Here is a 24943-nt window from a genome sequence, read left to right on the forward strand (position 1 = left end):
CCTGCAGGCCGTCTGGTGGAGCATCACAGTGCATTTTAAACATTTACTTTTGAATTGATTTTCACCCAAATACAGAGCCGAGTGTTGGAATTGATTAGGGTGTGATCAGTATTAGATGGTTCGTGGTATAACCCTTGCAACTGATACAAAGCTGAAACATATCATTGCCACGTGACAAGGAATCCATATATCAGTGACGTCAGAACTAAACTGGTCAGTTTTGAAAAATTCCAAAACTCAACAACTTCAGGGCTTTTACTTTGAAGGCTGCCGGTCTGTGCCGAGCGTGACGCAACCAGCGTACTTCCGGCGGAGGCGGCTGTCAGTGTACCACGTGACCATGAACACAGAAGACAGAATCGCACCGAGCCGCGAGAACTGCGCGTACACGAGCTGTTACTGGTAAATATCTCCTGCACTCATCATTATGTTGCAACTTACACGCACTTTGACGGCTGCGGCGGATCAATGCGGACCTGATCAGCTTCAAATGTCGGATCAATAGGAACAGTCCTATGGTCGATACGGCTGAGAATGCGAACGCAGATGATAAGTTATTGATCCCGTTCTCAATGATTACTGGTAAACTGTAGCTACACGCGGATCAGAAGCAGCTGAACTGATTATCGATCAGCAGGATGAGTGATCAATGATCAATACTTTGTGGCTCTGCTGTGTCTGTGGTGCAGCGAGGAGAATGTCTGGAAGCTCTGCGAGTTCATCAGAGCAGAGAGGGCAGCAGCGCTGGAGCAGCTGTTCGTCGTCTTCATCTCCAACCAGAACAGAACGGTGAGAGCCTCAGCGGGTTCTATGAGCCTCAGCGGGTTCTATGAGCCTCAGCGGGTTCTATGAGCCTCAGCTGGTTCTATGAGCCTCAGCGGGTTCTATGAGCCTCAGCTGGTTCTATGAGCCTCCGCATGTTCCGCCGGGTCCACCTCACGGTTCTGTCTCCTCCATAAGGTTCCTCTGTGGAAGCAGAAGTCTGGGAGGAGGGACCAGCCCGTCATCTGGGTCTGTGACGTCACTGCACATCCCTCACTGTGACATCACAGACAAGTCGTAATGATGTCGTTAACCATGTTCCAGGACTACCACGTGATCCTGCTGCAGGCGCGCCATCCGTCGGACGCCCTGATTTACGATCTGGACTCTGAGCTGTCCTTTCCCTGCACGCTGAAGCTCTATGCTGACCAGGCCTTTCGCTCAGACTGCAACATCAGACCTGAGTACCACAGGTAACACGCACCAGAACCACAGGTACCACAGGTAACACGCACCAGAACCACAGGTAACACGCACCAGAACCACAGGTAACACGCACCAGAACCACAGGTACCACAGGTAACATGCACCAGAACCACAGGTAACACGCACCAGAACCACAGGTACCACAGGTAACACGCACCAGAACCACAGGTACCACAGGTAACACGCACCAGAACCACAGCACACACTGTTTGTAGCGTGTGTGAGTTTGTTGTGAGCTTGGCTGGCTCGGACCTGAGCTGGTGTGAAGCAGCGGGTCGGACAGAGCCAAGCGTCCTTTCTGTGACCCAGCTCCACAACACCCAAACTCACCATCAGAGATCAGTGGGATCAGTGCAGCTCCTGCTGGGTTCATGAAATAATTAGTTTACCACTTAATGCATCTTCAGGTTAACACGATGCAGCAGATTAAAAACGTTACACTCACGAGCAGTGTTTGGATTTCACTCTGTTTCGGTCAAAGACGAGTGTGTAGACTCCATATTAATAATAATCAGGCTGGAGTGGGGATCACACACAGAACCCCCGGCCTGACCGGGTGAACTCCAAAATGTGGCGCATCGAGTGTTAACGCACGTCTACCTTGAACCTCTTCCTGTTTGCAGCAAGTTACCATGGTGATGTAGCAGGTTAAAGAGAGCCACCGACAGGATCCTGATACCTCTGACCTTAGACTGAGCTTTGTGGTAAGGATGCCATGTGTAGGAGGAAGTGATGTCACACCCATGTGTACCTCTGTCTCTGACAGGAAGCTGCGCGTGGTTCCCGCCAACAGCTTCCTGCTGAACTTTGCAACAGATCGATCACACATGAGGAATTCTGACGGATCCTGGAAGATGCCTCCCCCACCGTATCCACCCATGAACACTGCAGGTCACATGATCTCACAGTCATAGGTGTGTGATGATTTGACCGGCTGATGACATCATGCTGTGATGTGTTTCCTCCTCAGAGTGTCAGATGAACCTGGACGACTTCATCAGCATGGACCCAGCTGTTGGCTGGGGGGTGGTCTTCAGCCTGGACCATTTCCTGCAGACATATGCAGGGAACTCTTCATCATCACCCTCATCAGCAGCAGCAGCAGCAGCATCCTTCTCAGCCGCTGCGCCGTGGTAGCATCGCCTCGCTTCTGCCTTCTGCTGTCAATGTCAAAATGTTCTGTAATAAATGAATCTGCTGAGCTGATGTTTGTTTGAGTCTTTCACTGTAACATTAATGAAGCGGAGCGCCACCTGTAGGAGCTGCTGCGACCTCCAGAGAACAAGAACAAACGGTCAGAACAAAGGTCATCCTGTGGAAGGGTTCACACACACAGAGACACACACTCACAGAGACACACACAGAGAGAGACACACAGAGACACAGAGAGAGACACACAGACAGACAGACACACACAGAGACACACACACAGAGAGAGACACACTCACACACTGAGACACACTCACACAGACAAACACAGACACACACACAGACAAACACACACACACACACAGACAAACACACACACACAGACAGACACACACACACACACAGACAAACACACACACACAGACAGACACACACACACACACAGAGAGACACACACACAGAGACACACACACACAGACAGACACACACACACACACACACACAGAGACACAGACACACACACAGAGACACACACACACAGACAAACACACACTCACACACACAGACACACACACAGACAAACACACACACACACACAAAGACACACACACACACACAGACACACAAACACACACACACACAGACAAACACACACACAGACAAACACACACACACACAAACACACACACACACACAGACACACAGAGACACACACACACTGAGACACACACACAGACAAACACACACTCACACACACAGACAAACACACACACACACACAAAGACACACACACACACAGACACACACACACAGACACACACACACACACACACAGACTCACTCTCGCTGGGGGCGGAGCTTCCTGCGTCTCCGTCTCTGTTGTTCTCAGCTCAACACGAAGCTAAACAGGAGAACGGAGACGCGGTCCCACGGAGAAAACACGGACAGGCTGCTGCTCCGAAACCAGGTCCCGGTTCTATTTGCTCATCTCGGCGGCCTCACTGCGGGCTTTGTGTCCTCGCTGCTGCGGGGGAGGAGGATCTGGACGGCCGCTTAGCTCCGTTAGCATGATCCAGCTAATCAGGCTCTGTTATTGATGTTAGCCGCCGTTAGCTCCGCTGCTCTCCGGTCCGGTTAGCAGAAGGAATACCGTGTCTTTAGGACTGTTGTGGTTAGATTACGGTATTAATCTCACAATGTGCGTCCGCGTTCATGCCGCACTTCACGCGGAGGTCGATGGTTCGGTGCTCTGCTAACAGTGAAGCTAGCCGTTAGCCGGAGCTAGAGGGAGCTCAGCTGTCTTTGTTTCCATCAGCAGAGGATGTGAGGGCAGGTTAGCTCCGTTAGCTAGCTCTTAGCACTGGGGCTCGTTGGGAGTAGAACCGCTGTGTTTTGTGTTGTACCAGATGCTGAGCTAGCAGCTAGCCCTCGGTCAGTTTGTGTCGGATCCGCTGACATGCAGCGCGTTGATCTGTGACCTTCATCATCAGAGTCACCGTCAGGGCCATGATGGCCCTCACCTCAGGCTGCCAGCGGAGGCTCCTCTATCTGCTCACACTGACAGGTGAGTCCGCTCATTGGGTGTGTCTGCGTGACGTCAGGTTGATCGCAGAATAAAACAAGAAAAGAATGGGACAGCTTCCTGTTTGTTTGGGCTTCATTGTTGTGTCTTTTCTCCCAGGATGCCTTGCTGCCTCTCAGAGAAACGACAACGTCTATGTGTCAGAGATTTCTAACGGTGAGGTCACAGCCACATCGGTGACACCAGAAATGCACACAAACACGGCACTAACAGCTGGCCTCTCCTCAGCCTGCGGCGACGTGGCGGAGCTCCTGCGGGCTTCTAGCGGGGTCATCGCCACCCCGGGCTGGCCCTTCCAGTATCCAGCCCGACTGAACTGCAGCTGGAACATCAGAGCGCGGCCAGGGGACTCCATCACCATCAGGTAACGCAGACGAACTGTTCCTGTGGTGTGGACGATCTTTGACCTTAACGCACCCTGTAAGATTTAAACTGCTTCTCATCTCTGCTGCAGTTTTCAGGACTTTGACCTCCAGGGTTCCCATCACTGCACCTCAGACTGGATGTCCATCAGCACCTACAGAAGCCTGGACGGGCTCCGCGTGTGTGGGTCTTCCCTGCCGCCACCCTACATCTCCTCACAGGACCACGTCTGGATCCGCTTCCACTCAGATGACAGTCTGACCGGAAAGGGCTTCAGACTGTCCTACATCGCTGGTATGAGTTTGCAGGTGGCGCCTCCTCTGGCAGTTTAAAAGCGGTGCAGTAATCCTGTTAGGTGGTTTATCCTGTGCACAGAAGTCAGGTGATGAGAAATCAATACCTTGTGCTTGTAGGTAAGGCCGAGGCGTCCAGCTGCGACGTGGATCAGTTCCACTGTTCGAACGGGAAATGCATCCCAGACTGGTGGCGCTGTAACTCTATGGACGAGTGTGGCGACAACTCAGACGAGGAGCTGTGTGTGGAGTCGCCATTCTCATTTCAGCCCTGCAGCCTCAATCAGTTCCCCTGCCTCTCCCGCTACACCAGGATCTACACCTGCCTGCCACACAGCCTGCGCTGTGATGGCAGCATCGACTGCCAGGTAAATGAAGCCAGTCATGACCTCATCAGATCTCCTTCCTGCTGGGTTTGACAGCTTGTTTTCTTCCAGGACCTCGGTGATGAGATCGACTGTGACGTTCCTACGTGTGGAGAATGGTTGAGGAACTTCTACGGCTCCTTCAGTTCTCCAAACTACCCAGACTTCTACCCTCCAGGAAGCAACTGCACCTGGCTGATCGACACAGGAGATCACCGGAAGGTAAGCTACGACTCTGAGTACCAGATAACTGTGCAGCTCTTCACCAGCTCTGATGAGACCCTTCTTCTCCTGCAGGTCATCCTGAGGTTTACAGACTTTAAACTCGATGGGACAGGTTATGGCGACTACGTGAAGGTCTACGATGGTCTGGAAGAGAACCCCCGGCGCCTCCTTAGGGTGTTGACTGCCTTGAACTCCAGGGCTCCGGTCACTGTGGTTTCATCATCGGGTCAAATCCGAATTCACTTCTACGCAGACAAGATCAATGCCGCCAGAGGGTTTAATGTCACCTACCAGGTGGGAGCCGAAGTCCTCTTCTCATCTTGGTGGTTTGAACCTATAACACGGTTCTCGTTGACCTGTTGTGTGTGGTTCTCTCTGTGGTCTTCAGGTGGATGGGTTCTGCCTCCCCTGGGAGATTCCCTGCGGGGGGAACTGGGGCTGTTACACGGAGCAGCAGCGCTGTGATGGCTACTGGCATTGTCCTAATGGGCGGGACGAGCTGAACTGCTCTTCATGTCAGGAGGACGAGTTTCCCTGTTCCAGGAACGGCGCTTGTTACCCACGTTCGGACCGCTGCAACTACCAGAACCGCTGTCCCAACGGTTCTGACGAAAAGAACTGCTTCTTCTGTCAGCCTGGAAATTTCCACTGCAAGGTACCGGATCTTTAGATCCAGCAGCAGCTCGTCCCACTAAGCACTAATATAATAATGTTCGATCTCTGCAGAATAACCGCTGTGTGTTTGAGTCGTGGGTGTGTGACGCACAGGACGACTGTGGTGACGGCAGCGACGAGGAGAGCTGTCCCGTCATCGTTCCCACCAGGGTCATTACGGCCGCCGTCATCGGCAGCCTCATCTGCGGCCTCCTGTTGGTCATTGCGCTCGGCTGCACCTGCAAGCTGTACTCGCTGCGCATGTTTGAACGCAGGTGAGGACGCTGGAGACTTTTCCTTTAGGCCGCACGTCTTCTGATTGGTCACTGATTTGTCATGTAATTGTTGCAGATCATTTGAGACGCAGCTGTCTAGGGTGGAGGCGGAACTGCTGAGGAGGGAAGCCCCTCCTTCGTACGGCCAGCTAATCGCACAAGGACTGATCCCACCTGTAGAGGATTTCCCAGTGTGCTCGGGCAGCCAGGTACAGATACATTCGACTCACTGGATCGGAACCATTGGGACATCTGGTCATGCTAATGTCTTTCTTCTGTCCCTGTCCTCAGGCGTCTGTCCTGGAAAACCTCCGTCTGGCTGTTCGCTCTCAGCTAGGCTTCACTTCCCTTAGACTCCCCTCCTCTGGTCGCCATAGCAACCTGTGGCGCAGACTCTTCACATTCTCGCGCTCTCGGCGGTCAGGTTCTTTGGCTTTGGTCTCGTCGGACCTAGAAGATAGTGCCGGCACCGGCAGCACAGGAAGTTCAGGCTCAGACCTGCTGTCTCCAGACTCGGATGACACGGACACTGAGGGCGAGCGAGGGAGAGAGAGAGGCGTAGGTGCAGTGGGTGGGCCAGTTGCCCCTCTTCCTCACAAAACTCCACCCTCCTCCACCATGGAGGCCGTGGTTTCCGTGACAGCATCTGCAACCTCTGTGACCCCGATGCCAGGACAGGGCCACGACAGGCCCAGAGAGGCCCCGCCCCCATCCAGTCCTGTCACTGTGGTAACATCCAATCCAAATCTGGAAAGCCACACCAGCACCTCGGAGCCCCAGGCCTCAGGCACTTCCACCTTGCAACGCCTGGCCCAGAACCTGCACCGCCTTGCCAGGAACCTGACCAGAACCAGCCAAAACCAGACCTGGACCAATCACAGTCCTCTCCGCCAGTTAGAGACAGGAAGGAACGGGGCTGAAGCGGCTGAACGTCGGGGCAGCAGAGAAGAAGAAGAGGACGTGGAGCTCCTGATCCCTGTCGCCGACTCCGACACCACCTCCACCTCACTGGTCAGTGATGGGCGACAGCCCCTGCTGGAGCCACAACCTCCCTCCACTGCAGGCCACGCCCACCGGCATCAGCATAGAAATAGTGGTCGCGGAGGACGGGATGGCCCCTGTGAACACTGTGGGATGGTCCACACTGCTCAGATCCCCGACACCTGCCTAGAGGCCATGGGCAAGATAGAGAGCAGTGACGATGAGCTGCTGCTGCTGTGCTAACGTGCTAACTGCTAACTGACAGACTACTTTTCTCACTCTACCCCTGTAACTGTCTAACATGCTAACTGACAGGCTAACACTTCCAGCTTGCTAACAAGCTAACAGACAGGCAAACACTACCCTGACCATACGCCCACTCTTTTTAAACCGTCGCTAACAAGCTAATACAACAGGTACCTTTCTCTGATCCCACAGCTAGCTCAAATGCTCTGTCACTGGAATAAAACAAGCCTAACATCTGTTAGCCTGTGCTAGCATGTTTAGTGGGACTATAGGTCAGTTCCCAGTGTTGTTGGAGACAAACTGGCCAATCAGTAACCAAAGGTAGTGACGTCCCCCAATGAAATCCCACCGGTACGACTATGATAACTACCCCACTGTTCACCAGGTCCATCTGTGAAAACGCGCCCTCCCCCTGCAGGCGGACGTCCTGCGTGTATGTGACTGTAAATAAAAACCAAACAGCCTGATGGCTTCCGTGGTTTCTGTGCAGCAGTTTGCAATGTTGTGTGAACGGGACCGACGTGGGTCATGTGACCAGTGGAGGCCGCTAGGGGCATGCTGGCAGATTTGCATTCTTTAGCCATACAAAGCTTCTTTTACTGTGAAACTAATAAAGTTTGTCTTGAACTGTGAGACAGAGTTACAGAACTCAACGGTACGACCACGTCAACGTCATGGATCAGGAGAGGAACACGAGTGTCAGCCTTTGGTTGCACGAACGGCGTGACCATGGCTTCAGTACTCAATAGTTTGGTTCCCGTTGATCCTGATCTAACAGTGTTACAGTGACTGACCCCACTGGGCTACCTCCCCAGGTCATGTGATCCTTGTCGCACTAGAGTACAGTTCCCAAAGTCTGTGATGTTGCATGAGCAAGGTTTGGGCCTGGCTCCCTGCTGGTTCTGATGGGGTTCGCTGAGGAGTTAATGAGCCGTGTTAAAGAAGGGTCTACATCTGTCTTTACAAAGGTCAAAGGTCAGAACCGGTGTTTACACTTCATCCTGGACCTGTCTACTGTCAGTGTGGATCAGGTCAGAACTATAAAGGCAGTTCTTTGTTGTGTCCTCCTGTTCACTCCTGACTGAACTCGTGTGGTCTTTGTTACAGTTTTTGGTACTCAGCTTGTGTGGTTGTGTATATTTATTAATATGGTTATCATCATTACTATTATTATTGTTGTGTTAAGTTGTGTAACCTCCTTTGACCTGCATGATTCGAGTTGTTTTGGTGTTTTTTTTTGAGTCTGTAAAACCTGTTAAACTGCACTAAAGATTAAAGGTTCATATTCATTGTCGATGCTGTTCGTGTTTTATTATTCTGTTCATGGTCCCCCGCTGCTCGGACAGAGCCCAGCTCGGAACATCTGAACAGCGCCATCCTCAGGACAAACTGCTCTAGTACTACAGTGTAAAAACTCTCACAGGCGATTAAAGGGTTAATGACCTGTTAGTTACAGGAAATTGAGGGAGCAGATGACATCACAGGTTACTCATATGTTCGTGACCCTGCATGAAGCGGGTTAATAGATGATGGATGTTCAGATAACATCAGAGCCGGCACCTTACGGGTCACATCAGAACTGTGAAGCCACAAAGAACCGTTAGAATCTTTTATTTTCTCGTGACATTCGCGGTTTTCTGTTGATGTTTCTGATGGTTTGTTCTAATCGATTTGTCGTACCATGCAAACATAAAGACGCAGACCTCCGTGTTCCTGTGTTTCCATGGACACACGCCTGGTCTGAGATTCCTCACATGCCTCTAACAGTCACATGACTCCTGAGGAGCTGCTGGGATTGGCTGGCAGCTGGCGACATAGTCTCTCCTTTCCTTTACCAGCATCTTTTGCCGTGTGGCCCCGCCTAAAGTGAGAGGTTCCTCCTCCTCCTCTTGACATCATCACGGCACTGTTTATTATCACAGTGATGTCATCATGCAGCATGCAGCAGCAGAGGAGGATCATGGGACCTTTAGGCCCGTCCAACAAACATTTGTCCCGTCTTGCCACGTTCCTATGATGACAGAGTCCGTCCCAGCTCCTGATGCTATGACTTTCCTTCTGTCTCCTTATTAGTCAGAGGGGCCAAGGCGGGATCGACCAGTGAGGTGGCAGGAAACAGTTTAAACCAGCCAATCACCATGTTGGACAGGTCCAGGTCATCCAATAGGATCTGAGCAGCACCCATGAAGGATTTATGGTCCATCCGACCATAGTCACCCCAGACGATGATCTGCAGAAACAGATGGTTAGCCTGAGTGACATCACACACCTGAGTGACATCACACACCTGCATGCCATGAATTTACCTGCAGCACCTTCCCCTCGGGATTCTCTTCAAACTGCAGCTGCTGCTGATACAGAGGGTCGAGGGTCTTCCTGGCCAGTCGAGTTCTTCTCTTCAGCACGCATTTCCCGTTATCCATCAGATACACCTTCACATAGGGAGCTGCAAAATACACACACACACACACAGAGTCAGAAACACACATTATTCATTGAACTATTTAAATGGGTTTTATTGAAGAGGAGGGGACAGCTGTCATTGGTGTGTGCTTTATAGTTCATGAGTGACAGTGTGTAGTACAGTGTGTAGTACAGTGTGTAGTGGGTACCTGGTGTGTTTTTGTTGCCCTGTTTACCCACAAGCCCTCGGGCTCGGATCACTTCCACATCGAGACGCTCCTTCCTGTACACCATTCCGATCTGAATGTCACCTGACCAACAGAGAGCCAATTGGACCCTATGTGATATCACAATTTTCTAACTGGACAGCAGTTTGTTTTTAATATAAGCATGAAGTAAGAATTTCAGTTTTGGTTGGTCCCTACCCATGGGGGGCGTGGCAAGAGTCTGCCGTCCAGCCAGCTGGGCGGGGCCTAATCCCTCAAGGAAGCCGGTGAACTGTTTGTCTGAAGCAAGTTTAACCCCTGGAAATATAAGACTGATAAAATGGAGAGGAAAATTAGTAAGCAATTAAAGAGGAGTGACAGACTACAGAGAGGAGTAAGATTAAAGAGTTGATAGATTAAAGAAAGAGGTGACAGATTACAGAGAGAAGTGATAGATTACAGACAGTAGTAAGATTAAAGAGGAGTGAGATTACAGAGAGATTACAGAGAGGAGTAAGATTAAAGAGGAGTGACAGATTACAGAGAGGAGTAAGACTAAAGAGGAGTGACAGATTACAGACAGTAGTGAGATTAAAGAGGAGTAACAGATTACAGACAGTAGTAAAATTAAAGAGTGACAGATTACAGAGGGGAGTAAGATTAAAGAGGAGTGACAGATTACAGAGGGGAGTAAAATTAAAGAGGAGTGAGATTACAGAGAGAAATTACAGATTACAGAGGGGAATAAGATTAAAGAGGAGTGACAGATTACAGAGAGGAGTGACAGATTACAGAGAGGAGTGACAGATTACAGAGGGGAGTAAGATTAAAGAGGAGTGAGATTACAGAGAGAAGTAAGATTAAAGAGGAGTGACAGATTATATAGGAGTCACATATTGGAGAAGAGTAACAGATTAAAGGAAGGAGTGACATCTTAAAGAGGAGTGACAGATTACAGGGAGGAGTAAGATTAAAGAGTTGATAGATTAAAGAAAGAGGTGATAGATTACAGAGAGGAGTAAGATTAAAGAGGAGTGACAGATTACAGAGAGAAGTAAGATTAAAGAGGAGTGACAGATTATATAGGAGTCACATATTGGAGAAGAGTAACAGATTAAAGGAAGGAGTGACATTTTAAAGAGGAGTGACAGATTACAGGGAGGAGTAAGATTAAAGAGTTGATAGATTAAAGAAAGAGGTGATAGATTACAGAGAGGAGTAAGACTAAAGAGGAGTGACAGATTACAGACAGTAGTGAGATTAAAGAGGAGTAACAGATTACAGACAGTAGTAAAATTAAAGAGGAGTGACAGATTACAGAGAGAAATTACAGATTACAGAGGGGAGTAAGATTAAAGAGGAGTGACAGATTACAGAGAGGAGTGACAGATTACAGAGGGGAGTGACAGATTACAGAGGGGAGTAAGATTAAAGAGGAGTGACAGATTACAGAGAGAAGTGACAGATTACAGAGAGGAGTAAGATTAAACAGGAGTGACAGATTACAGAGAGAAGTATCAGTAAGAGGAGTCGTACGCTCCGGGTTTTGGGTCCTCGGCGTCTGGGTCTCGACTTGGTTGTCGGGTAAAGCGGGATTTGAACTCGACAGCCAGACCTGTTTCTACACTCCTCTGGACAGGAAGTCTCACCACCTTCTTCTTCTTCTCCTCCTCTGGACCGAAGACAAAAAAAAGCATATGTCACAACAACAACGACTTTATCCTGTTGTTGATGAGGCGCCTCGGTGCAATCATTACTCCTGCTGTTCAAACTGGGTCTCACCCTCTGGGTTAAGCTGGGAGGCGCTCTGACTCTTCTTTCCCAGTCCAACCATGCCCATCATCCTAGCTCCAAAGCTCGAGCGCCGTTTCTTGTCGTCATCGTCATCATCATTTCTCCCCAGAGAGCAAATTTCACCCCCAACACTCGATGACTTGTTGAGGGGAGCTCCCACCGGCGCCCTGCAGGAAGGAAGGAGAATTCAGCTTTCAGTCAACCGAAGGGGGAGGGGCCTAATCATGATTGTCTGCCTGGAAGGGGGGGGGGGGGGTCACCATCTTGTGTTGTTGCTCTAATTTCATTGGTCAGACTCTTACTTTGAAGGCCCAGGCTCCTCTTCCTCCTCTCCTTCCTCAACTGATTCACTTTTTCGCAGCACAGCTTCAGCTGCCCCCACTGTTTCCTGTGTCCCCTCTGACCCCACCCCCAGCTCCACTGATTGGCCTTCCAGACAGTCCATCCTACTGTCTCAGCCAGTTAATGTTGAGAGCAGCAGCGTGCAGAAAGAGACATGCAGAGTGATGAGATAAGACATGCCAACAGAAACATGCTAACACAAACCGCATGCTACAAACATGGAACGAGTAGCAGAAGAGGGCGCCATGTGCAGAACACAAAGTTCAGGAAAGTACCGACAACTTTTCAAAAACACAAACTGATCAATAAAACATACAAATGGAACTCCATCATGGGTCATAAAGTGTGATCGATCAACTGAAGATTTTCAGCGATCAACGATTAGTTCCTGATCTGCGCGTTTGTCCTCACCTGATCCTACGGACAGACCGAGTGTCAGAGGCATTGGACATGGCTGACACGTCGCTGATGTCACTGTCTGATGACTTAAAGGACAGGCTGTCCCTCATCTGGGGACAAAAGACAGGTGAGCAGGCGGGCGGGCGTGTGACATCACAGCTGATGCATTCAACAGTGTTGTGATGTCTGCTCACCTTTGAAGCGTCCTTCATTACACCTGCAGAGACACAAGAGCATTAACACAGAAACACTCCACGGTGTCACATGTTCATTCTCTGATGACATTTTTTTAGTAAAATCAAAAATGATGTCATCATTCTGTTACAAACAGCAACAGCAAATGACTGGACAGATAGAGCAACATGTGACCTGTGATGTCACAGCAGGAAGCTACACGTCAGAACAGAATAGACTTTACTGTCATTGCACGGTCACCGGAAGAACAGAAACGTTGTCTCTACCTTCTCTGCTGGCAGGTAGCGCCTCCCCTTCAAAGATGGCAGACAGAAAAAAAACCCAACAGGAAATGATGTCACAAGGCAGCACAGATGAAAACATGGATGGTTCAAAGCAACAAAGCAAGTTTTACAGAATTCCTCACGGTCACATTACTGCCTGAAAAACCATTGAGTAATCTGTACGTCCTGACATCAGCAGTATAACAACCAACTACTCTCAACCTGTCAGTCTAACCACAGCTGACTAGTAGGTCACATGATCTAGACACAGGTCGCAGCATACCATTGGCTGTTTTCTTCTGTTGGTCCTCCCAGGTGACCTCTGTGTCATGTGGACAGAGAGAGGCGATTGGTCAGACTACAACAGGCCCCGTTCGTCTGATATCAAACCGTGTTCATCATCAAACCACACCTGACCGGTTACAGGTTTACCAGCTGATAAGGGTCACCTGAACACATCATCAGATCACCTGACACTACACTTGCCTTTTCTGGTGCCTCCAGGTGTTGCAGAGCGTCTCTCCGGCTCTGATGTGATGATGTTAGCAAACACATGAATGGAAACACATGAATGAATGAATACATGAAGGATGACTAGGATCTACTGGTCAAACCTGTGTTGTACACACCTGGAGTCTGTGGGGGTGGGGCTGGTGACGGAGCTGGTGAAGGGGCAGGAGTAGGTGGTATAGAAGGTGCTGCAGAGGGTGGTGAAGGCTGTGATTGGAGGGCAGAAGCTGAGGGCTGGGCTGGAAGAGCAGGGGCCTTTGCGGGCACAGATGGGGGTATAGGTGCGGGTGAGGGCATGGGTGCGGACGTAGTTGCTGGTGCAAGCATAGTTGTGAGTGCAAACATAGTTGTGAGTGCGGGTGCGGGTGCGGGTGCGGGTGCGGGTGCGGGTACAGGTGCGGGTGCGGGTGCGGGTACAGGTGCGGGTGCGGGTGCAGGTGCAGGTGCTGGTGCAGGTACAGGTGCGGGTACGGGTACAGGTGCGGGTGCTGGTGCAGGTGCTGGTGCGGGTGCGGGTGCAGGTGCGGGTGCGGGTACGGGTACGGGTGCGGGTACGGGTACAGGTGCGGGTGCAGGTGCAGGTGCTGGTGCGGGTGCGGGTGCGGGTGCAGGTGCGGGTACGGGTACAGGTACAGGTACCGGTGCGGGTACAGGTACAGGTACCGGTACCGGTGCGGGTACAGGTGCAGGTGCGGGTGCAGGTGCTGGTGCGGGTACAGGTACAGGAGCACGCACAGGTGCAGGTGCACGTACGGGCGCCGGTGGAGGGTGTGTGTGAGCAGGAGGAGGGGCCTGGATTCGTATAAGAGGAGTTGGTTGATTTATAGGGGGAGGGATCTGTTTGTGGGCTGAGGGAGGGACCTGCGGATGTGGAGTGGGAGAGGCGATGGTTGGGGGTGGTGCTCCTGCAGTGGGCGTGGCCACAGCTGATGGTTGAAATGAAAATATAATGAGAACTGAATGAAAACAGATGATGAATGAGCACATGACCTGTGCGACCTGCACAGATTCAGCACTACTACACTCCTGCTACACTACAAAGCACAGACGACTGTTCTGGTCTACACACAGTTCTGTCAGTACCTGTCACAGAATCACAGGGTTCTCCATCTGCAAGACACAACTCAGTGTTAGTCTGCTACGACCCCCAGAAGGCCGACTGTGACAATAAGCAGCACCCAGCTGAAGTATCTACGCCACTCCCAAGCTACAAGCTACACCTGCAGCTCCACCCCTTTACTGACTGATACAGGTTAATAAGAAATCTGACTGAACTGAACTGAGCTACCAACACCGGGTAAGCACAGACAGCACCATCCAGAACATGGGGCACCCTGCTCAGACTCATCCAGCCTCTGAACAAGCTGATGAAGAAGCTCATCTTTACGGCTTCAATGACTTCACACAGGTGGCAGTGAAAATACAGATGTGACCCGTAGGTGGACCCTGCCAGCAGCTGATTGGTTGGAGGTGCCATTCTTACTTCTGTCTAAAGTTCCTTTGGGCGGGATGGCAGGTAGCTGGCGTCCCCGGCGGCTGCAGACCGGCGTCCCTGTTGGACTAGTCATGGTGGATCCACCGCGCGCATTTGCTCTGTTAAAAAAACAAAAAAACACACAGAAAAGTCAAGGTCAAAGGTCAAAGGTCAAAGGTCATGCAACTTTATGCAGATTTGATTTAGTTAGTGGAAAATAAACATTCAACACCAAAAAAAGACAGTAATGAGTCTGTGCACCTTAAAAACAACAAACATCAACATGCTGTAAAAAATAAAAACAGAAAACTTAAATCATGCTGAACCGGTGAGATGGAACTGATGTGAAGTAAAGGGGAGGGGCTGGAAAAGAAAAGGGGCGGAGTCAGACTTCATGCACCTCCTCAAGGATTAAAAACCACATTCTGCAAACAAGAAATGGAGCTGCTCTCTGATTGGTCGACTACAGGTCACCTGAGTGGGGCGGGTGAGGGGGGCGCAGAGCGTCCCGACCTCAGGTGCGCAGCATCAGCTCTGTCAGTGGAGCGTGAACGTGTGTCAACGGGTCGGTCGGCCATCGCTCGCTGGTCAGCTGAGCGAGAGCGACTGTAGTAATCCCTCCGGTCCATCCCGCGACTGTACCTGTACGTCACCATGACAACACATCACCACGGTAACCACTGTTCCTGTGAGATGGATTAGTTAGTCACTACACCACGGTGACCTGTGGAGGGCTCCGAGTCAGGAAGTGAAAGGCACTGAAGGCTAGATGAACATGAAATGATGATGCACAACATATCCAGAAGGCCTCAGTGAGAGCGGAACCAGCAAAGTTTCCTGGGAGAGAAGTGAGTGAGTCCAACACAGTTCTTCAAGACAGTGGACACCAAGTTCAGGCTTAAATGAAAATGGAGCATGTGTAGTTAATGTCCATGTTGAGTCCAGAAGCAGCTGTGGACAGGTCTGTGTGTCATGAGGCAGGCTGTGGGCATCAAGTGAACAGAGAGGCTGCTGATAACAAACACCCCGTTCACACTGGGGAAATAAATCTGGCTAAAGTGGGATTAGGGCCGCATCCAGATGTATCCAGATGTTTTTTTTTCTGAGTGTGAACACCTCGAATCCGGCTGCATCCAGTTTGATTTCACACACACACACACACACACTGATAACACACTGATCACACACACACACACTCGTAGGTGGATCTAGCCGGATTGGCTCAAATGTGGCTCAGGTGTGAACGCAAATGTGGCTAGCAAATCCAGCTAGCGACGTGATACTTCCGGTTAGCGACATGCTACTTCTGGTTCACGTGGTGCGACACGGGGCAAAAAACTGCATGGCGCATGCGCGGACGCGGTCCTACCACGGCCTGAACGGACTCTCTTTATATTATGAGGCGCCACCTACTGGTTTGGAGGACCGCAAACAAGCCGGATTAAGTCAGATTGAGTGCAGACATGCTTGTGTGATAGCCAGATTTGAAAATAGGTCTGAACGCATCCAGCTTAAAGACTATCCAGATACAATCCTACTCTAGCTGGACTGACTTTCTCCAGTGTGAACGGGGCCAAACAGGCATTCAGCATGTTTACTGTGTCAGTGTTCCTGCTGTAGATTCATGTTCATCAGACATTCATGGATGGACCTGTGTTAGCAGACAGCAGCTAACTAGTTAGCTCACTGAGCCAGAGCAACTGGCATCATGACTGAGGCTCATTATAGAAACACAGCTGCAGCGTGACACCACCTCCATGCAGAGTCTGACCTCACATCAGTCCAGCACTGTGTTCATCACATGGAACAAGGAACTACGACACTGTAGACATGTAGTGGAGGAGAAAGGACAGGTAACAGCTGCAGCATGGAGTCAGAGGAGAAAGTATGTGCCACAGTGCTGTACACAGCCTAACAAGAGTAGATGAATCCACAGATAAAATCAAATAAATATCAATTTGATAAAAACACAGGGATGTAACAGAGTAAAAACACCAGTCAGGAGTAAGAACCATAAAACAAAGACCTGGCGTCCGAAGGAAAGGCGGAGTTCTTGTGGCTACAGCAGGGACACTGCCTCTACAGCTACAGCTGCCTTCACCTCTACAGGCGTCCTCTACGTCTACAGCCTAAAGTCTACCTGTCCGACTATCCCTTTACCTTAGCAGTTCCTCATCGAAGCCGTCCGGCTCATATGGAAAGTCTGGAATGAAGTCCTGACTGAAGAACAGAAAGACCTGCATAAGACGAAGACTCTGACGCTGCCGCCAGCCTGCAGCACCGAGGACATACAAGCCAGGGCTCACCTGTAGTCCTCACTGCTCCCATTCATCATGTGGTTCGTCCAGGTGTGGGTTGGACCATTAAAATGCCTTACACACACAGACCAGAGTACTCTGATTACACAGACACTTGTACTGTTACTACTGACACTGTGATGCTACTGCAGCGGCAGTACCTGTCATAAGAATCAAGCGAGTTGGCGACAGACATTCTCCTCAGTGGTCTCCTGAAGTAGGAAGGACAGTCAGACACCACAACTTCAACATGGCTACATAAACCCAGGCCTGGACTACATCCAGCACAAAAACCACAACCAAGGAAACACCAGCTGCTGCTAAAGCTGCGCTTTGATCAGGCTACTGTTGCTATGGCTACCTGTCCAGGCTGCTGTACTGGCTAGCATCAGAGAGCGTTCGGCTCAGTTTGGAACCTCGCAGCAGGCGGACCGCATCTTCCCGGTACAATGGATACAGAGGGTTACCGCTGGCAACCAGAGATCACAGGAGTCAAGTCACAGAGGTCAGAGGAGAGGAGGAGGAGAAAAATCAATCTCATTTGATATTACCTCTGAGGAGGAGGCTGGCTCGGTGAGCGTGACCTCATCCTAACCATGTCGGATCGGGAGCAGTGGTTGGAGGACATCACTTGCTCCGGCACCGAGAGGGTGGAGCTGTGGAAGTCCCGGCCGTTCTGTCGGTACTCTGCAGGGTGACAAACAGGGGTTAACCCCGGACTTTGCCCACTGAGTCAGGCAGACCAGGGTTTATCATGCTCAGCAGCTGTAGTAGTGCATGATGGGACATGGAGTTCACCTGATATCACCCCGATGCCGTCTTCACAGTCATAATCTGAAAACTCACTGTCACTGATCCTCTGAGACCCTGCAAAGAGAGAGAGGTAGAGAGACACGGAGAGAGGAGGAGGATAAGCCTGTAAGCAGCTCGCATGTAATCCTCCACAGGAAGGTCAACAAATCCAACACCCAGACTGAACCGCAAGATGAAAACACTACACAGGTCCTGGACTACTGCAAACCACCGAGCCCTTTTCAGAACCCCTGCACGGCCTGCTAGAACCTCCACCGACTCGCTCTTTGTCCCGGCAGCCTCTGCATGCATAAAAATAAGACCCGAACCCAGAACCATAACCGAGGCCATCAAAGACCTCAGAGCCATTACTGGGGACTCACCACACCACCATAGAGAATCCCAGTACTGCCTCTGGGACACTCTCAGTCAGGATCCCAGGCTGCTTTCAGGAAGCAGTGACCCTGTATAAACTCCTACAGTCACCTGCTCCACTCAGAGTCCATCAGCCGGGTCCCATCTTATAAACATGCTGAAAACATCTTTGTGTTGAAAAGGTTCGGTTATCAGGTGCACACATAAACTGCAGACTGATAACTGTGGAGCCTACATTTCCCATGATGCATTTGGAGAATGTCCTGGATTATTGGCTGGTAACTTGTGGTCTGATGACATCACTGTCAGATGATCATGTCAGAAAACATGGTTCACACACTGACTTAATAAAGCTGGACCACATAGAGAAAGTAACACACACACACACACACAGGCACACACGCCACGATGTCATTACCTGAGTTATAGTAAGGACCTTTGTCTGGCAAAGGATCATGGGAGAGTAAATGAAAAGTCAACAAAAAACACATGTTAAAAACAAAACAACACAAAGAAGAGACGAACAAACAGACAATCCCAGACTGTCAGTGTGTGTCAGTGTGTGTCAGTGTGTGTGTGTGTGTGTTATCAGTGTGTGTGTGTGATCAGTGTGTGTGTGTGTGATCAGTGTGTGTGTTATTATTGTGTCAGTGTGTGTTATCAGTGTGCGTCAGTGTGTGTGTGTTATCAGTGTGTTGTCAGTGTGTGTGTGTGATCAGTGTGTGTGTGTGTGTTATCAGTGTGTGTGTGTGTGTTATCAGTGTGTGTGTGTGATCAGTGTGCATGTGTGATCAGTGTGTGTGTGTGATCAGTGTGTGTGTGATCAGTGTGTGTGTGTTGTCAGTGTGTGTGATCAGTGTGAGTGTGTGTGATCAGTGTGTGTGTGTGATCAGTGTGTGTGTTATTATTGTGTCAGTGTGTGTTATCAGTGTGTGTCAGTGTGTGTGTGTTATCAGTGTGTGTGTGTGATCAGTGTGTGTGTGTGTGTGTTATCAGTGTGTGTGTGTGTGTGTTATCAGTGTGTGTGTGTGATCAGTGTGTGTGTTATTATTGTGTCAGTGTGTGTTATCAGTGTGTGTCAGTGTGTGTGTGTTATCAGTGTGTGTGTGTGATCAGTGTGTGTGTGTGTGTGTTATCAGTGTGTGTGTGTGTGTGTTATCAGTGTGTGTGTGTGTGTGTTATCAGTGTGTGTGTGTGATCAGTGTGTGTGTGTGATCAGTGTGTGTGTGATCAGTGTGTGTGTGTTGTCAGTGTGTGTGATCAGTGTGTGTGTGTGTTATCAGTGTGTGTGTGTGATCAGTGTGTGTGTGTGTGATCAGTGTGTGTGATCAGTGTGTGTGTGTGTTATCAGTGTGTGTGTGTGTTATCAGTGTGTGTGTTATCAGTGTGTGTGTTATCAGTGGGTGATCAGTGTGTGTGTGATCAGTGTGTGTGTGTTATCAGTGGGTGATCAGTGTGTGTGTGATCAGTGTGTGTGTTATCAGTGTGTGTGTTATCAGTGGGTGATCAGTGTGTGTTGTCAGTGTGTGTGTTATCAGTGGGTGATCAGTGTGTGTGTAATCAGTGTGTGTGTTGTCAGTGTGTGATCAGTGTGTGCGTTGTCAGTGTGTGATCAGTGTGTGTGTGATCAGTGTGTGTGTGTGTTATCAGTGGGTGATCAGTGTGTGTGTAATCAGTGTGTGTGTTGTCAGTGTGTGATCAGTGTGTGTGTGATCAGTGTGTGTGTGATCAGTGTGTGTGTGTGTTATCAGTGGGTGATCAGTGTGGGTCTCACTCTGAAGCCTCCTGCTGCTCTGTGCAGGCTCAGCCTGTAGTCCTCTCGCTGCAGGGTAGGGGAGGCGCTGGGGCAGCGGCAGAGAGGAGACGTCATGAAGCTGCAGTTTGTACCAGTGCGGCTGATCGTCCAGCAGAGCCGACTCCATCTCTATTAGGACCTGACTGGAGAGAGAACACATGCAGAACGATGTCAGGAGAGGGTTAAACAGAGAGAGGGTTAGAAAACCGAGCCATGTTCAGTCCTCTCACCTCTCCCAGGAACTGACTCTCCTCCTCTCGGACCCGAGCCTGGTCCCAGACCGTTAGCTCCAACATACGCTCCCTAAACTCTCGTCTGTGGACGGGGGAGTACATGAACGTCTGGTTCCAACGAGGTTCCACTGACTTCTTCACCGTTTTGTCCTCCGTTTACTTTTATCGCTGTACAGGCAGGAGAGAAGGATCAGCAGCCAATCACAGGGCTATGTGTGCTACAGTAGGACCAGAGGCCACGATAGAATCGTGTAGGACCAACGGTAAGAGCATAATCTATTGGTAGGACGCCAGAAGAGGACGGAATTTAACCCTTCCTGCACCCAATGAGAATCTGTTTTTTGGAGGGGATCGAATCATTGTTGGGGACAATTTAGTAATTGCTGGACATTGGTGGGGACGCGTCACCTCCGTCCATGCTAAAACTACGCCCTTGCACCTGGTCCATTAATCCCAGGGTTCTTTTACCTTCTGTCAGGTAGAAAGTAGATCTTGACGTATGGGTTCCTGGGTCGGCCGTCATCCCGAACAGGAAGTTCTTTGGCTCCAAGAACCGTGACGATCAACTGATGACCGACTTTATCATACCACAGCTTAACCTGTTGAAGAAACCCCACAACAGAACCATCAGGACCACGCACAGCTGGAGAATAACCCGACCATGCTGGCCTGTAGAATCCTGTAGTCCAGTGATGTGTTAAACCAAGCTGTGAGGCTGTTCCAGAAACTGCTGCATCTTACAACAGTAGAACCCAGAACGTGTAGCATTAGAACCCTTGCTGTAAACAAAATCAGCATGATCCACACAGGAGCAGAAACCCTAAAGAGCCTGACCGAACAGAAGCGCAGAAAACAGATAGAGGACTGCAGAAGATGAGAAGAACTACAAAGAACATATGGATACTGGTGAACTAAGCATATCGGGAATAAACTCTATAAAGAATCAGACTGAATGAACACAGAAGTCATGCCAACATTTTGGAAGCAAACGATCCCAGGAGTACTCAAAGAAAAGACAAAGTCCTGCAGAACCGTCAGAGAACTCATTGATCTGAATCATCTGGAAGAGCAGCAGATGCTCCCAGGTAACATCAGATCAACCGTCACAGCAGGAGAGCTACTAAAACACCAACCTTTCAAACAATCGTGAACAGGAACCCTACAGAACACGTTCTGCTTTAATGCTATATGTCCACCTACACTAGCACAGAGACGGGTGGGACACACAGGGTCGTTCTGTTCTACAGTTTACCTGAATCCTGGGAACCAGAGGACGTCTGTTCACAGTCTGAAAACATCACCACGGAAATAGCTGTTAACTAACCGCTGATAGGCTGTGAGCGCTCTAGTGGTGCGGTGCATGCTGGGTACACTTACAGAGACCTGTCCAGACAGAACACTCGGGCTCATAGGAGATGTGACAGAAATGGATGGACCGATTTTCTGAGAGTCAAAGGAACTGGAACCTGAAGACAGAACAGAAATTCAGATACAAGTGGAGCCTGATCTACATCGTGTGCTGAGTGTCTGGTGGTTTTTAGTGTTTGTGGTGGTTCTGAGTGTCTCTATGGTCGTCCTGTGTACTCACTGGAGTCCAGCTGGACATGGGAGCTGTCTGCCGCTCTGGAAACATCTCTGAGGGACACAGATCAACAACCATCTTTAATTTGATGTCCTCACAGAATAAAAGTGCTGGACACTGTCTGTGGACCATGACCCACCCAATCGGTCGACACACCACCAGCTCCACCTGTGGATCTGGTTTGGACTCCATGATGATGTTGTAGACCTCGTTAAAAGTGGCCCCCTGAAGAACCCGACCATTCCACTCCAGAACCTGGTCACCTGAATCAGAAAATGAGAAGTCCAGTCTTCCAGTCTGTGTACTCAGGACGCAGCATGTTGTGACTCAGCAGCAGGTACCAGCCCGGCCTGTACCTGAGCAGCAGCTCACTCATCACAATGACAGGAATTAAAGCACACTGCTGGTTACCTGGTCTCAGGTGGCCGACGGTGTCAGCCAGACTTCCTCTCTTCACCTTTGTGATGAACGCACAGAGACGGCCAGACTCCGTCATCTTACCCCCGACAACCTAAAAACACACTGCCCATGAGTGAAGCGCTAGACGCCATCAAGAAGAACAAGGAAATGAAGAAGAAAGAAGGTCGTCACTTTGAGTCCCAGCAGCGCTCCGGTATCCGCAGGAACCGTCCCGTCCTTCATCCTCTTATTCAGGAGAATTCGACCAATCAGGCGCTCTCCATCCTTGGATGGCTGCCATGTGACAGGCTGTTGACGAGTCACAGTGGTAAATGCATGCAGTTAGTCTCCAAGAACGACACTTCAAACTAGTAAGCTGAAGAGAAATATACGGTTCTTGTACTTTTGCTTGGTTACCAAAGAGGGCTGATGGGAGGCAGATTCAATATGGTGGAGGTGGGGGTGGGGTTTAGACCTACCATAGACATAGATGGAGGCTCGCCATGCCAGGAACCATGATCCCACCATTGGCTGTCCATGTCTCCTAGAAAGAGGAGAGGTTAGAGGTCATTCAAACAGGACGACATGTGGGAGCAGACACGAAGGTGAGTCAGGAGACACCAACAAGAACCTTCAGGAAACTGCCTGCTACTAAAACAAACTACGGCTTCTCGTCTGGGTTGGAGTTCCACGTTAGGACTACGACTGAAACGACTGGAATGCCAAAGAACATCAGATCAATGACACACAGCCTACAAATACGTTGGAGGTGATAATGGGGGCGGGGTCTCGGCACGCAGCCCGTCATCAGCACACTCACTAGAGCTGCTTTATACTCACAGGTCTGTGTGGCCGCCATGGAGGAGGAGACTTCAGCAGAGGAGAAGGGGGGCGATGATGAGGAGGAGGTGAACCTGCAGCTCCTCCTTCCTCCTCCTCACTGTGTGTGAGGTTTGCCACAAGCTCTGGCTACAGCCTGCAGAGCAGTTCATACCTGTCTGTAATGAGATTAACTAAGTCCAAACACGGAGCCAATCCCACTGCCTGCAATCACTGTTAGCCTGTTAGCATCTATAGCATTGTAGCATCAACAGAGCAACCCGCCGTTTGGTAGCCTCTGCTGCAGAGTAGGACTCTCAGTGGTCTAAAAACCTTTCCTGGGAGAGGCTGGTGAGTATAAACATTGCAGCTTCACCCCGCCCTCCTTCCTCCAGACCTGGTTCAGTTCAGCAGGAACTCAACATCCAATGAGTGTGAGCGGGACAGGCATGGTGTCGGTCCATGGTTGTGTTGCCTCCTGCAGTGTGTTTCTATTCTGGTGTCTCTGCAGTGACTCTTGATAATCCACACTCTCCTCTTTTAATCCAATTGAACAACGGCAGAGACAGTGATTCTTCAGCCCGGCAGCACCGGACCAGCCAGGTTTCTGTGCCCAAATCTGGATCAGATTATAAAACAGTTCAGGATCTTCTGCTGCTCTCAAGAGTACTCTGGACCTGGACTGGTTAGGTCTGTCGAAGGCCCCCCTGAACCAGTACAGTGTCTTCTGTGTGGTGTGGCAGAGACTCTGAGCTGCTCAGTCAGCTCCAGACCTGAGGGGAGGAGCGAAGAACTATCTGAGCCAATCAGAGCGTGTGATCTCTGACCAGGTGACTTCTGGCCCAATGACAGGAGGCAGTGGATTAAGTCCTGAGCATGATGCCTGACTGCCTGAGAGAAGTTCTGCCGCAGCTTCATCCAGCATTAGACAACAGCTGAACAACAGAAGAACCACAGAGCCGGGCAGAATCCACCCTGCACTGCAGAGACACTGCGACCCTAAACAAGAACCCCGGGTACAGGAATGCCATGAGTACACACACTGTCCGACACATGTAGAACAAAGAACTCCACACACACAGAGCACAGAGCGGGTGGCAGCATGCTGCAGGCAGAGTGTGAACCAAACCCAACAAGAGCCAGGGACCTGAAGACAACCAAGAACATTCTGAGGAGAAGGCACCCTAAGAATTAGGAGGTATTGCTCCTGAGCCACAGACGGGCACATTACAGAACCACAAGCTTGTTCTAAGTGAAACCCCCCTGGTGTCCAGTGGAGGAAGTGCAGTTGAAGACGGTTGGAGAAGGCAGATTCAGCTGTAAGAGGATTATCCTGCTCAGCTAATTCTGTTCAGACAGAACACAGACTCAGTGTCTCTCTCTCTCCTTCCTGTTTGTCAAAGCCTGCAGTTGCACTTTTAATCCCACTGCTCTGTCTCCCAGGTTGTCTTTGTTTGACAGCATGTAGCCACCTAGCCTCATGTACCTAGCCACTGTATGTATGCATGGAGCCACTCACGGTCATGTTCATCACAGCTGGTATATTCAGGTGTTGTTACTAGCTCCTCCTCTGAGCTGCTGAAGCTACCAATCACGTGCATCTTCCCCATCCTGTGGGCCCTCTGCACTGTGCTCTCATTGGCCGGTTTCCTCTTAAGGGCGGAACTTGGGTCCAGGTGCTGCT

The 24943-nt window shown here is 50.3% G+C and overlaps 3 protein-coding genes across 3 annotated transcripts in view; 2 read left to right on the top strand and 1 right to left on the bottom strand.

Annotated features, from left to right (window-relative positions):
* The first annotated feature begins 175 nt into the window (after nt 1–175).
* ntaq1 (N-terminal glutamine amidase 1) lies at nt 176–2449 on the top strand. The gene is made up of 6 exons (XM_028427863.1): nt 176–402; nt 690–789; nt 961–1011; nt 1087–1235; nt 2015–2139; nt 2219–2449. Exons 1-6 carry the CDS (start codon nt 341–343, stop codon nt 2383–2385), a joined length of 654 nt encoding a protein of 217 aa, XP_028283664.1. The 5' UTR covers nt 176–340; the 3' UTR covers nt 2386–2449.
* Nucleotides 2450–3164: 715 nt separating this feature from the next.
* Nucleotides 3165–8675, top strand: lrp12 (low density lipoprotein receptor-related protein 12). Its single transcript, XM_028426032.1, has 12 exons — nt 3165–3364; nt 3804–3961; nt 4079–4135; nt 4208–4343; nt 4434–4636; nt 4756–5003; nt 5073–5222; nt 5298–5519; nt 5614–5880; nt 5952–6154; nt 6231–6363; nt 6446–8675. Exons 2-12 carry the CDS (start codon nt 3904–3906, stop codon nt 7376–7378), a joined length of 2610 nt encoding a protein of 869 aa, XP_028281833.1. The 5' UTR covers nt 3165–3364; nt 3804–3903; the 3' UTR covers nt 7379–8675.
* A 301-nt stretch (nt 8676–8976) lies between these two features.
* LOC114448647 (regulating synaptic membrane exocytosis protein 2) overlaps nt 8977–24943 on the bottom strand; it is a 24252-nt gene continuing 8285 nt past the window's right edge. Inside the window, 31 exon segments of the mRNA XM_075353435.1 lie at nt 8977–9611; nt 9688–9827; nt 9994–10095; nt 10210–10322; nt 11527–11662; nt 11773–11951; nt 12087–12233; nt 12538–12635; nt 12720–12742; nt 12987–13013; nt 14977–15086; nt 15442–15609; nt 17128–17187; nt 17274–17339; nt 17426–17476; nt 17626–17733; nt 17816–17951; nt 18063–18131; nt 18850–18873; nt 20206–20365; nt 20457–20608; nt 20611–20627; nt 20928–21058; nt 21712–21747; nt 21837–21925; nt 22048–22094; nt 22181–22304; nt 22453–22552; nt 22633–22749; nt 22920–22984; nt 24779–24943. Coding sequence (XP_075209550.1) covers nt 9426–9611; nt 9688–9827; nt 9994–10095; nt 10210–10322; nt 11527–11662; nt 11773–11951; nt 12087–12233; nt 12538–12635; nt 12720–12742; nt 12987–13013; nt 14977–15086; nt 15442–15609; nt 17128–17187; nt 17274–17339; nt 17426–17476; nt 17626–17733; nt 17816–17951; nt 18063–18131; nt 18850–18873; nt 20206–20365; nt 20457–20608; nt 20611–20627; nt 20928–21058; nt 21712–21747; nt 21837–21925; nt 22048–22094; nt 22181–22304; nt 22453–22552; nt 22633–22749; nt 22920–22984; nt 24779–24943 — 3146 coding nt within the window. The 3' untranslated portion in view covers nt 8977–9425.

This window comes from Parambassis ranga, chromosome 2, assembly GCF_900634625.1.
Source record: "Parambassis ranga chromosome 2, fParRan2.1, whole genome shotgun sequence".
NCBI lineage: Eukaryota > Metazoa > Chordata > Actinopteri > Ambassidae > Parambassis > Parambassis ranga.

Excerpts from the sequence above, each read along its gene's own strand:
- ntaq1 (XM_028427863.1), top strand. The coding sequence starts at position 341 with ATGAACACAGAAGACAGAATCGCACCGAGCCGCGAGAACTGCGCGTAC. Across the intron at positions 790-960 it reads TCTCCAACCAGAACAGAACG|GTTCCTCTGTGGAAGCAGAA; the intron begins GTGAGAGCCTCA and ends CTCCTCCATAAG. Across the intron at positions 1,012-1,086 it reads GGGACCAGCCCGTCATCTGG|GACTACCACGTGATCCTGCT; the intron begins GTCTGTGACGTC and ends ACCATGTTCCAG.
- lrp12 (XM_028426032.1), top strand. The coding sequence starts at position 3,904 with ATGATGGCCCTCACCTCAGGCTGCCAGCGGAGGCTCCTCTATCTGCTC. Across the intron at positions 5,004-5,072 it reads ATGGCAGCATCGACTGCCAG|GACCTCGGTGATGAGATCGA; the intron begins GTAAATGAAGCC and ends GTTTTCTTCCAG. Across the intron at positions 6,364-6,445 it reads CAGTGTGCTCGGGCAGCCAG|GCGTCTGTCCTGGAAAACCT; the intron begins GTACAGATACAT and ends CCCTGTCCTCAG.